The 13,394-nt window shown below is 40.3% G+C and overlaps 1 protein-coding gene across 4 annotated transcripts in view; it reads right to left on the reverse strand.

The window, feature by feature from the left end:
* Nucleotides 1–1,109: 1,109 nt before the first annotated feature.
* Nucleotides 1,110–13,394, reverse strand: part of LOC102457357 (uncharacterized) — an 86,319-nt gene continuing 74,034 nt past the window's right edge. For 2 of the 4 annotated variants that reach the window (XM_089781255.1, XM_089781254.1), the window contains exons 10-11: nucleotides 12,403–12,520; nucleotides 1,110–2,596 (exon numbers count right to left, since the gene is read on the reverse strand). In XM_089781255.1, coding sequence (XP_089637381.1) covers nucleotides 2,401–2,596; nucleotides 12,403–12,520 — 314 coding nt within the window. In that variant the 3' untranslated portion in view covers nucleotides 1,110–2,400. Of the gene's footprint in view, nucleotides 8,391–12,402; nucleotides 12,521–13,394 lie in introns of all 4 variants that reach the window. The other 2 variants (XR_016350445.1, XM_089781256.1) reach the window with 2 other exon arrangements.

Raw genomic sequence — 13,394 nt, forward strand, 5'->3', positions numbered from 1 at the left:
CAAAACACAGTTTAAATAAAATGTTGGCTTTGTCTGCACTGTGCAGCTTTTAGCAACACGGCCAAGTCAACACGGCTGTGTCGCTGGAAGTCAGGCAGTGTAAATGCTGTCTGTTGGCATTCTTGCCAAGAAACTACTTTCTCTCTCTCTGGGTGGGGTTTGCACTGTTGACAGGAGCATGCTTCTGCTGACATGCCATTTATACTGCCACTCACCAAAGCAAACGTTTTGTCTTTCGAGGGGGGTGCGTGTGCACGTGTAAACTACAAAAGCTTTGTCATTCAGTTGCTGGTGGAGACAAAGGCTTTGGCCCACATTTGTCTACCCAAGGTAAAGGTAAAAAAAGAGCCCAACAGTGCCAACAGCTATGCATGTGCTTAACTTAAGCATATGAATTGTCCCCATTCACTTCAATGGACTTTGGATCAGAACAATCACATTTGCTAAACATAATTCTCTGCTGCATCTTGACACCTAACAGATTTATTTGGGAATAAGCTTTCATGGGCAAAAACTCACTTTGTCAGATACAAAGTGGGTTTTTGCCCATGAAAGCTTATGCCCAAATAAATCTGTTAGTCTTTAAAGTGCCGCAGGACTCCTCGTTGTTCTTGTGGATACAGACACAGGGTATGTCTAGACTACGTTTTTCTTTTAAGAAAAGCTATGCAAATTCGGTGCTAATTTGCATATCTTCTTCTGATTGCTTTTTTGAAAGAGCTTTTTTTTCGAAAAAGCAAGCATTTTAGATGCAGTTTTCGAAAAAACCCTCTTTTTTCGAAAGAACCTGTAAACCTCAATTTTTAAGGAAGAAGGTTCTTTCGAAAAAAGGATTCTTTTCTTTCAAAAGAACAGCATCTAATCTGCTTGCTTTTTTGAAAAAATTTTTTGAAAAAGCGATTGGAAGAAGATATACAAAGTAGCATCAAATCTAGATATCTTCTTTTGAAAGAAAACATAGTCTAGAGGTACCCTAACAGGGCTACTTCTCTGGTAATTTTCTGTTAAATGTAATACTTTTGTGGCAGGGAAGTGTGTGTGTGTGTGTGTGTGTGTGTGTGTGTGTGTGTGTGTACACACATACTATTAAAAGCTAAGTACACCAGGAAATATGAAATTGAGTCATTCAGGAGCAAATGCAATGGATTTATTTTGTGATATCTCATTTAACATTTTCAGCATTTTCAGGTTGTTGGTTTTTTTTAAACAATTCACAGATGTCACCGACACAACATGAATAAAAAACACCCAATGAAAAGCATGCAGCACAGACCGACTAATAATGTTTGCTTTAAAAAAATGTCCCCGTTAAACTAAACAACTGCTAAGGGCTTATCTGTAGTAAATGTACCTATATTTTGTAAGTACTACCTTCACAGAGATTTGAATGCATAATGTGAAATATTAAGAAATAGTGAAAAGGAAGAATCACATTCATTTTTATACATAATTATTGCTAGATGAAATGGGTAGACAGGTCTTCAAACAACAGCTTAAACAAGGAAGCAATAATTTTGTTCTAGATGTTTATATCATAAGGTCACAATCAACACTAGTTTAACTCCATTTTGGGTCTGCCAACAGAAGGGACAAAGGGACAAATTGTCCAAAGGCCCAGTGATTCAAAAGGGCCAGGGTATCCCTGTTGCAACTGCTGCTAATGAAGGAGTGGTGGCAGCCAGAGCCCCAATCCCTTTAAATAGCTGACGGAATGCCACGTTGCACATTCTGGAAGGCTCTGAGGGCTGACTGGAAGGGCTGGTGTGGTGCTCTCTGGGCAGCACTGAAGCCTGGCTGCCCCCAGCCCTACTCCTTCCACCTGAGGTTCCGCCCCCTCTAGGACTACAGAGCCAGCCCTCCCCACATTGCCCAGGGGTCCCAGCCAGTCTGTTGGCCCCCCTGCTCCATTATCTGTTTTCTGAAGCATTTGAAAAGATATATTGTGATTTTTTTTTTAGATGTAAAGAACCCAATCCTGTAAGGAAATCAGAATTCTCTGGGGAGGAGCATTTTAAGTCCCGTAGGCCACATCACCACTTGCTGCACTGGAGATTGATCTTCTGGTGTTTGATTTAGTGGGTCTAGTTAAGACCCGCTAAATCAAATGCTGAGGGCGGCTCCAGTCAGCAAGTACTCCTTAGAGCAGTGAGGAGTAACGGAAGTTGACAGGAGCATTTGCTCCCATTGGCCTCCCACTGTGAAGACCAAGGTTGGTTTAAGTTAGGCAGACTCCAGCTATGTATTTTATGCAGCTGGAGATGTGTACCTTAACTCAACCTTCTGGGTGTTGACCTGGCCTTACTGTATAAACTATGATGAGAATCAGGATTCTTTCCTGTCTGTTTTCTATTCTTATGCTCATTACAAGTGCTGCAAAGAAGAAAGATGCTCAGATCTTTTCTACCACAAGCTTTGACCACCCTCTATGGCCAAATTGTGGCCTGTCATGTAATCTGAAGCTTCAGATGCCAGGTATACTACAGCTGCCTGCAGGTCTGTCACTTGAGCCAGCTTCCCCGCAGGAATGTCTGCTACCCAGCGCTGTACCAGAGGCTTCAGGTCTTCAGAATGGATGAGTGGTGTGTCTACGATTCCCCTATAAATACCACACACACATATGCTGTTAGATTTTGCATCCGTAGTACATACAAAAAGAGTGGAGATAGAGATACAAAATGCCACTTAGAAAAGAATACTGTAAAATAACAGAAGTGAAGATTCTAATATGCATAAGTTCTGGAAGAAGGGGTGCTGATTGTGCTATTGCACCCCCTGGCTTGAAGTGGTTTCCATTATATACAGGGTTTACAGTTTGGTTTGGTGGATCTCAGCACCCCTGCTACACAAATTGTGTCAGCATCCCTACCCAAGTTAGACATCCCATAGCTCTACTAAGGCATTATAAAGAAACTTCAATCATCATTGTCCCTTACTGTCTTTTACTTTTAATAAAACGTCTTAGCAATTTGCTCATAAAGAGAGCACTCATCATTTGTATTGTTGGCTGACCTCGGGTCCCCATTATCTCAGGTTACTTACTATAAGACCCAATTTACATTTTCCTATAGAAAACAAACATGGCGTAGAAACAAAATGAACACAACCAGTCTGTCTCTGCATTTTGGAAATGTGTTCCACTTACCAAATTTATTTTTCATCAGTGTGCAGCCTAATGTTGCGCAACATGTTTGCATACAGTTCAGAAACTGAAAACGGCCCAAATTTCCATATGCAAAAAATACTGAAAACAAAATCCAGTATCTCCTTTCACAAGGCTAAATTCACTTTAAGATGAAAAGGGAGCAGTGAAAGCAAAAAGTTAAGCCAACTATGCCAAGTATAAACCCCCCATTAAATAAATACATGACCAGTTACAAAACATGTACTAATCTGGATTGTTTCACTCTAATGAGTTAAGTACAAAAAGGTATTAGAAACTCTGTTCATTTCCCTCAAATGCCCTACAAATGAGTGGAGAGCGTAGAATGCTCAATACAGTACTAATATTTGGCTGGCATTTACGACGTTAACTAGCACTGATTTGTCATACTCCTCCTTAACAACATATTTGTATTTTGTGAAATGTATAATTTTTTCAGTCCCTGAACAAATATATTTACATAAATGTGTCTAACGAGAAATTACATTTAACTTCTCAGAAATGACAATAACTAAAACCTGAACTGCCAATTCCACTTCATTAGTGTAGTAGAAATGCATTCCAAATGTTAATAAAAATTCCAACATGCTGATAAATTAGCGCTTCTAAGGAGCATGTGACACCTTGGTTAACATATTCAACCTCAATTATATTTCTCTTCAGCACCCTGTTATCTGGAACCTTTGCTGGCAATCAGAGGTGCTGTTTTTCAGCGGCCAATTTTCTAGATAATGTAGCTTATCAACACTGTGGGTAAACTTGCCAATGAAATCAGGCTGCACTGAACCACACACACGCTAATTGCATCTCTTTTTTATGCATATTTACAGACTGTCACTTCAAAGAAATCAGTGGCCCATTGAGGCACCCAGTTAGCTGGAAGAATTGCCTCTTGCAAATGAAAATTAGCAAACAAGCTAGTGATAAATATGAAATGAACAAAGTATAAAAATACCATTTTGTTCTGAAACTTCATCGGCATCCCAATTTATACTTCCAAGGAAATAGGTTTTAGAAACACATTGGATTCTGGGTATGTGATTTACCTTTTGTTTTAAATGAAGTCCGAAATCTTCAGTTTACCACGTTACTAGGTGGAAAGAATTCAGAATGCCTCACCCCATGCCATTTCCACAAACAGGACCCACTTTAAATACCAGCTTTATTTTTGCTTGTAATTGTCAATAAACACCATAATTATTCAGAAATGGTAAGCAAGAGCAAGTTGGTTGAGCTCTCACAAAATGATGAAATAGAATAAATTCCAGCATAACACTGTGGACAGTCTATTTTATTTCTCCTAAGCACAGTCTCATGCCTACCTGTTTAGTGCTGGTTTTCTAGAGAAAAAAAATACAGTTTTAGTTGCAGAAGTGAAAGCTGTAGTCCTAATCCTTCGCTCACTTATAGCAGTTTTACATTGGTGTATATCCACTGAATTCAGTGAAGTTAGGGCCGGTCTACACTGGATCTGGCAACTTAAAGTAGGCAACTCCAGCTACGTAGAATATGTAGCTGAAGTCCGATTACCTTAAGCTAAGCTCTGTGGCATCCCTACAGGGGAGGCCAAGTTTCCCTTACTCCTCTCAAAAGGAAGAGTACTGGAGGCCAGTAGGGGCACCCTCTGAGTTCAACTTTTGTGAGCCTTAACTAGACTTGCTAAATCGAACTCCGAAAGATCAATCACAGCAGTAATGATCTTCTTTTTAGTGTTGACAAGGCCTTAGTCTTGATTTGCACCAAGCACTGTATCTGTTGGCACAGATTTGCAGTAATTGATTCTAGGTTTCCATGCATCTATAATATTTTTATATGCTAACTAGGAAAAGCTAGTCTTTCCCAATGAGGTGTTTGTTTTACGAAAAAGAAAACCCTGTTTAAGAAAAATAATATATTACACCAATATAAAGTAAAAATAATATAGCTTCAGAAAAATTATATATATTTTTCAGCCAACTTCAAACAGGTAACATGGAGACTAAATGTAGTTAGCACAAACTATAAATAATTGAACCATTGCCTTTAGCATCCCTTCTTTTAATTTTGTTTCAAGAGTAAAAATTCTGCTTTAAAAAAATATCACAGGCAATTTTTATAAATAGAAAAAGATGTAGCACGCAACTTAAAGTTGCAAACACACACTGAAGATACTATAAATATTAAGCATGTCATTGATACTACACATCTTCTGGGAAAGGCTTGGTGCCAAGTTGGGCAATTTAATGTTGCAGAACCCTTTTAGGCAGATTTTAGTTGGCTTCTCACCAGTTCCAGCGAAGACAAGTGCCAATGCATTAATTCCCTACCTCATCGAGTATGCAATGCAGAGCCTATCAATACTTTCTGTTGCATGTCAATGTTTTATCAAACTGCTGGTTCCTTAACATTAACCTGAACATCAATATAACCTGATTATCAATTGACCAAATTTTTAATGGCAATTTGAGACATTAAAATAATAAAAATTAAGAAAAAAAACCCAGAAAGCCTTAAACATCTCTACATATAGAGAGACAGTGGGAAAGAAATCACTTAACTGGAATTGTTATATGTGTTCAATCCCCATATGGGGGGGGGGGGGGAACGTCCCTCTCAGTCTAACTTGATTTCTTTCAGACGAGCTATTAATTTGAATGAGTTAAGTGCACTCCACTTACTCAGAAAATGTTTAATCAGGAGATCCACTTAATTGGGACCTCTCTCTCATGGAATTACATTTAAATCCAAAGATACTTAACAGCAATGTCTGCTGCTTAATGGGGATAGCAAAGCTGCTTAATTGGGACGCCTTTGGGTGATATAGTGGGGCGTAGCTCTTTCCTGTACTGCAGTCTCACACTTGCAGGCGCTCCAATAATTGGGACACTTGCAGAAATTTGTATGTGCTTCATCCTCCTCCTGTGCTCCTTTCAGACCAACTCTACGTGCTGGGCATCTTACAGCTGCCACTCGACTAGCACTGAGCAGACAGTAGTCGGCCCCATTGCACATGGCATCTCCTTCCTACTCCAGGCACCCATCTAATAACATGGCAGGCTCTGTAGTTCCCTGGATTGCAAAAGAAGCAGGAGATCCTACGCTTGAGAATCTTAATATCCTTGGAAGCAGAGGAGATGGGGCTTGCATGGAATGCAGGCAAAGGGATCTGCAGCACTGTCGAATCTCCACAAAGCAAGGAGCTGACATGTTCAGAGGGCAAAGCAGAGCTTATTAGTCGAGGAAGTTTGGAACGGGTCCCATATGAAGAGAGGTTAAAACGACTGGGACTTTTCAGTTTAGAAAAGAGGAGACTGAAGGGAGATATGATAGAGGTCTATAAAATCATGAGTGGTGTAGAGAGGGTGAATAAAGAAAAGTTATTTATTAGTTCTCATAATAGAAGAACTAGAGGACACCAAATAAAGTTAATGGGTAGCAGGTTAAAACTAATAAAAGAAAGTTCTTCTTCACACAGCGTGTAGTCAACCTGTGGAACTCCTTGCCAGAGGAGGCTGTGAAGGCTAGGACTATAATAGAGTTTAAAGAGAAGCTAAATAATTTCATGGAAGTTAGGTCCATAAAAGGCTATTAGCCAGGGGATAGAAATGGTGTCCCTGGCCTCTGTCTGTCAGAGGCTGGAGAAGGATGGCAGGAGACAAATCGCTTGATCATTGTCTTCGGTCCACGCCCTCTGGGGCACCTGGTGCTGGCCACTATTGGCAGACAGGCTACTGGGCTAGATGGACCTTTGGTCTGACCCAGTACGGCTGTTCTTATGTTATGTTCTAATAACTATGCATGGCAATGGCATTAGTTGTATGTGGAACCGGTGTAGTATGGAAACTCAGGCCAGTTAGCTTCTATTGAAGTTGCTGACAAGGTCTTCAGGGGAAAGACAACAGAAGGAGTTAGGTGAGCAAGCCAGTGAAAGCACCGAGTAGCACAGGCTTACAGGGCCGGGAGTCCTCTATAAACTATGTTGCTATGCAAAACTGTAACTCTGCAGGACGTGGGCTTCAAAAATCAAACTTCAGGGGACAAATCTGATGCCCAGAATTTTGGTTCACTAGGGTTCAGATAACCAAGGTTTGACCATAGTTGCTGTTCAAGAAACTGAAAGTCCAAGCTCCAGCACCAACGGACCTAACTATACAGAGCACCTGTCTGAAGCTTGTGCTCTCTGAAAACAAACCAGCATGAATATTTTTGGTGGGAAAAAAGGATTAATGCTATCCAAAGTTTGCAAAATCAAGCACTCTGAAGACAGACTCAACGTAGAGGTTCTCTCGCAATGTCTACTCAGCCATGCTGTATATATGCAGTATTTTCTTCTATCACTGCTTATTTTGTAATATAGATTATTTCATATTTACATTATTTCATTATATTCATAATTTGATTGTTGTATTAATGTATTGCCAAGGCAGCTCAATTAACTGAGGACATGTTCCCAGGCAGAATTTATCCCCACCATCTCTCAGGGTCTCGGTTGCACAAGAGCAGCTGTAAGTTCTTACCTGGACTAATTGATCAGCCCTGCTGATTGATGCCCAGCTGAATTATTGCATTCCTTTCTCATTCTAGCCTGGCTCTCTCAGCTGCCGGCCTTGCCAAGTTTTGAGGATGTACTCATCAAATGAGAAGTTGCAAGTCTTTATGCTGCTTCAGCCCTCCTCTAGTTGGGCTTCCTGCCCCCAGGACATAGCTCATGCTTTACTTGAAGGTGGCAAGTATTCCTACTGAGTTTCCTACAGAAAGTGGCACAAGACAAAGTGAATCTAGCCCATGATAGAATTATGAGGCATTTGACACACAAAAATTTACTAAAAGTTTCTCAAAGTATTTTGCAATTTCCCAACCATGTAATGCTCTAATTTTCATCACCTTCATGTTGCACCAATGCCAGTTCTTTGCATTAAAATACATACAGGTTAAAACTCTCTAGTTCAGCACTTTCTGGTCTGGCAACAAACGTGGTCCGGCATGATTTTAGTTAGCTGAATGTCCACTTATCATGGGTTTGGCCAAGTTTCCCATGGCCCCATAAAGCTTGTTTACAACCACCAGTCCTGGTTGTCAGTGTTCTAGTCTGTTCTTTAGCTCTAATTTACCTTTACATGTCTTCTAAGAGTATAGCAAGCAGTGGAAGTGTTGGTAATGCTGCTAGACAATACTGAGTTCCCATGGTCTGGCAAATTCTCTGGTTCGGCACTGGTCATGTCCCGAGGGTGCCAAACTAGAAAGGTTCAACCTGCAGGAAGTTTTACACATATGATGAATTTAACTTTACATAAACAGCTTAGCTGCAAATTAAATCAAACACCATACAGTATTTTATTCTCATGGGCAGTTCACACTTATCTTTCCAATTCAGCAGGCATTGTATATTGTGTATACCGCTCTAAATGAAGATGAGTTAATTTAGTGTGTTGTTTTTCCTCCTTTTGTAGCATCTGGGCCAGATCTACTGTGAGCATAGAAATGTTGCCACTGATTTCAAGAAGATTCTGGCATTCAATGTAAAGGGCTGGTAGGCTTTTATCACTGCATATTGGATAGCGCATTGGCTATTTGTATCTATGATCTGGGTTGGAGCCAAAGAAAATTTGCCTCATGAGCATAGAAGCCAGGAAAGAATTTCTCTCTCACTCACTCTTCAAATTCCCACCTCCTCTCCTGAGTATCCCTCCCAAAAAGAAAGGTGATGTGAAGTGCTACTGGTGAACTACTACATTGTGAGACAGGGATATCTCTGCATCGCTGCAATGCCTAAGTTTTGTAGTCATTTAAAAAATAAGTAGATGAAAGCTGACAAGAACAGGAGAAGAAAAAGAAGCAAAATGTTTGCATGTTGAAAGAACGTTCGAGGTCAGCTATGGAGATGTGGAGATATGAGGAGCTGGATATAGCCAAAATCCATCAAGCATCACTGTTGAGGAAGAAGGATGGACTCTGGTTTGTGCTTACATTCTTTCCTGAACTGGGACCCAAGTGCTTCACTGTAAGCAGCAGGGATGTAAAAATGGGGTTCTAAATGGAACCCCGTAACCATTCAAATTCATCCTGGCCACACAGTTACACATATGGAACTAGTAGCCCCTGTCAGCCCCACTTCCAATGAGACTTCACTGCAGGCTCTGCAGCTGGCTCCCTGGGAGTGGGGCCGGCCACCCCTGCCGGCGCTGCTCATGGGGAGCTAACGTGAAACCTGGGGTGGGAGGGAGCAGTCTGGACTGCCACAGACAGGGGCTGCTCCAGCGGGCCGCACGGCGTGGGAGAGGAGCTGCTTCAGCCCCAACCAGTTAACTGGAACTGGTAAGCCTCACCCATTAAGGGAGAGGCTTACCAGTTAGCCCGTCAACCTTTTACAACTCAGGGGTGGGGCTGCTGACCTACAGAAAAGTCAGTCGGGGGCCGCACACAAGTGAGAAGCCAAAAACAAACAAACCACAAACCCTCACTGATGTGGCCCCTGGCTGAGGAGAAAGACACTCCTCACATTCCCCTCACACACCAGAGCCTAGAGGGGTCCAGCCTAGCAGATTTTGTGTGCTCCAGCCCCACAGTGGGAAGGCAGGGGGGGCCTAGAGCGCCAGCACGAGCTCCCCAATGCTGGTGCTTGCCCTGAGCCTCAGGAGCCAGGCCCAAGCAAGCCAGGGCCTCAACCAGCCCCTGGGCCTTATATTCCCCACCCCTGGTTCACATCCCTCATAAGCACGAGCAGTTCCAATTGACTTCAGTAGGAATACTTGCCAGCTTGAAATCCAACATGTGCTTAAATGCTTTGCTAAATTGGGACCTATGTTCCTATTTCTGGGGCTCCACAGGTTCTGTTATTGAAGAAATGGCATGTTATAAAACAAGGCTCTATGCAAGGTTCACTCCAGTGCTCCGGTAAGCCTGTGAAACTAGGCCGGAGCCTTTTCCGCGGAGCAAATCACTCAGCAACTCCAATGGGCCTATTGCCTCAGAAAGAGGCAGGGCCCGCAACTGTGAGGTGCTGAGCGTTCCAAATGAGCGTGATGGGAATGGACGATGCCCAGCACTTTTCAAAATTGGATTGTGAACCCAGGCTAGAAGATTTGATTGATGGAGGTTGTGTGAACATATCTGTGCCTGGGCCAGAATCTTATTTTAATGTGCAATATCAGACGGAGTGTGTGTTTCACATTTCCACGCCGGCAGAGAGATCAATTTGAATATCCAGTCATTGAAATGAACACAAGTGCATTTGAGTTCACCATGCAGTGCCTTAAGTACATGCAATTGCCAGTACGTAGGCATCAAGAGATCCTTACCTTGGTACATTGTTAATAATAAGCCAAGAAAATCCTGGGCAATATAAGTCTAATTCAAACCCCATAGAACTTAATGGGAAAACTCCTGGTGATTTGAGTGGGCTTTCAGCCAGACCATGTGTTATTATCAAATACTCATAACTAGTATGTCTAAACCAGGGTTCTTCAGGTATAGCAAAAGCTCTTCCTTGCTTATCACTGGCAAGTCTTCAATGAATCCCCCTTATTCCAATGGGATTCCTACATAGAAAAAATTCACACGAGTGGGACCAAATTCTAGGAAGAGTAAGAATTATTAAAATTAAACCTGGTTTTGGTTTATAAATAGAAAAAGAAAAGCCTCTGGAAATATTTTTTCGCCCTTGAAGCATCAATGTATCTTTTCTGCATTATCAGACAACTCACAGCTAACATGGAGTTTTACTAAACTCTATGCAAAAATGCAATCCATTTACTAGATATAAATATATGTATTCCTACAAAACTTCCTGCATCAAATTACCCGTTGGGCTGAAAAGTTTCCTGATTGTTAAATCCGTATATTTAACGAGCATGAGACATTTCAGCTCAATGGATAATTTTTTGCAGAAAGTTTTAAACATCTGAAAACCAGGGCCTTATAACTTAAGTGCCTCTTCAATCACAGTTACTCTGAATGCAGCACTAATATTCCAACTATATTAATAAAGGCTACCAATATATTTCTCAGCCAGAAAACATATTGAAACGTGACCAATATTTTCTGATTCTATTGGCCTCCAGGAGCTCCAACCTGTATATAAAAATTAATTCATTGCAGCTAACAGCCTCTCTGCTTTCTACCTCTGCTGTTAACAGTAGCTCTGCCTTGCTAGTTCTCATTGAAGCTTTGCTAACTTCATTCAGTCCGCCTTGCCCTGGAACTTGGTGTAGAGTCATTAGACCAAGACTTAGATCAGCAATGTTAAGCTGGGCAAATCCTTCTTCAGAAATAGGATGCTATTTAAATAATCTGTAGATCACAGTGAGCAAGGGATGGAATCACAATCATTATTAGTAGCAATAAATAACAATAATATAAAACAGCCAGCAAAGAGAAGCAGAGACCAGACCAAGAATCAAAATAAAAATATTTGCAGCTGAGCTCTTGGATATTTTCTCCACATTATGGATTAAAACATTTCATTTGGTTTTTTTTTTTTCTTAATTTCATGTGAAAACAGTAATTTTCATCATTGCAGTTAGTTTAACTTCGGAGTTAAAACCCTGCACATTTTATGCTGATTGACTTCAGTGATCTATGGAATTTGACCACTTCCAATTAATGCCAACCACTTGAATATTTACTTGATGCTAATTTGCACTGAAAATTGTTCAGTAATGAGACTGTGCATGTGTGTGAAGCAAAAACTTGATTTTAAAAAACCAAATCAACAACATAACCCCTCAAACCTATACATCTTTAATATTTCAAAAATTAGGTAAAATGTAACCTGTAATAAATATTTTTTGACAAAATTACCCCTCAATATTCTGTAATTGCCAGAGCTGAACGGTGTCTCAATTACAGCACTACAATGTGGCTTTTAAAGTGCCGATATATTTGTCTGAAGTAAAAGAAAAAAAAAGAGAAGCATTGTCTATTACGTGTCAAAAGCCTTTTCTTTAATCAGAGAAGGCTTGGACAGAACTAAGGAACTATTTCAGCTGGAAGAGAAATGCTAAAAACTACCCTTCATGTTGTTGGAAAACCTATTATCAAATGCTAAAACCTTTTCTCAAATCCCTGAATATATACAGCCCTGGAGAACAGTTTGGTTATAGTGACTAAACCTTTGTTAAGTAGAAAACAAAATAAAAAGGGGTGCAATCCACCTGCTAATTAGAAACTTTGTTTTCCTAAATTTTCTTAATTTGAGCAGTGAATGCTTCTTATAACACTTCATTCTTTCTGTACTTTATAAAGTGAGACTACATTTTACTTACGGAGAAATGCAGTTGACTCTTACTCCCCTGTCAATCCATTCGGTTCCTAATGTCTGTGTTAATTTTACGACCCCAGCTTTTGAGGCGTTGTATGCTAACTGCTTCTGCGGGTGAGGAACTAGAATAATTTAAAAATAGGAAATATTGATTCTTCATGTATTAATATGCACAGAGAAGCTAAAATCACATCATGGACAGATGAACTATCTGCCCTTTCCACAGATGTTTGGCAGATAAAATGAAAGAATTACAATATAGCAAACCCCTCAATCTATATTTTTCCTAATATAATATTTTCGTATTAACAGCTGGAGGGTTGAAGAGAAAATGAAGAAACAACAGCAAAAAACCCTACCTGACTACAGATTTCAAAACTACAAAATAATACATTTTACAATGATGCACTCCAAATATTTGGCTGTATCTCATAACTATAAACATATGCAAAAACACACATACACTTTTTATAATACACACACAGAAGAAGCTGTGTGGACCGAGATAGTTTGCTTAATTTATAACCTCGCTATATTATTGAATCAGGTATTTGTGTGGATGTGAACATGTGTCCCCAAAATTCAGATCTCCTACCACTTTCAAAATCTGAAGCCTTTGAAAATGTTTCACAGATGTCACATGTCAGTCATAAAGGAAAATGATCGGCTTGTTAATTACAACGTTCAAGCTTGCTTCTGCTGTATGTTCTGTTCGTTCTACCCCATCACAAAGCTCTCACACTCTCAGTATTCCAAGGAAAACTACTTTAGGGCAGCTGGTGTAAACTGTCATAATGCCACCAAAATCAGAAGAAGTCAATTCCATTATAACAATTTACACCCACTAAGGATTTACTCCTTAAATATTTTTAGTTATTGGCTGCCATTCTGACCTATTTAAACAAAGTTGTTATAAAGCAGTGAAATCTAAACATGTGTAGTTTAACATCCAGCAACACTGAGATGTAAATCTTTTTTTCGGAGGGGAAAGAATCA

Source organism: Pelodiscus sinensis, chromosome 11, assembly GCF_052426305.1.
Source record: "Pelodiscus sinensis isolate ZL-2025 chromosome 11, ASM5242630v1, whole genome shotgun sequence".
NCBI classification, from domain to species: domain Eukaryota; kingdom Metazoa; phylum Chordata; order Testudines; family Trionychidae; genus Pelodiscus; species Pelodiscus sinensis.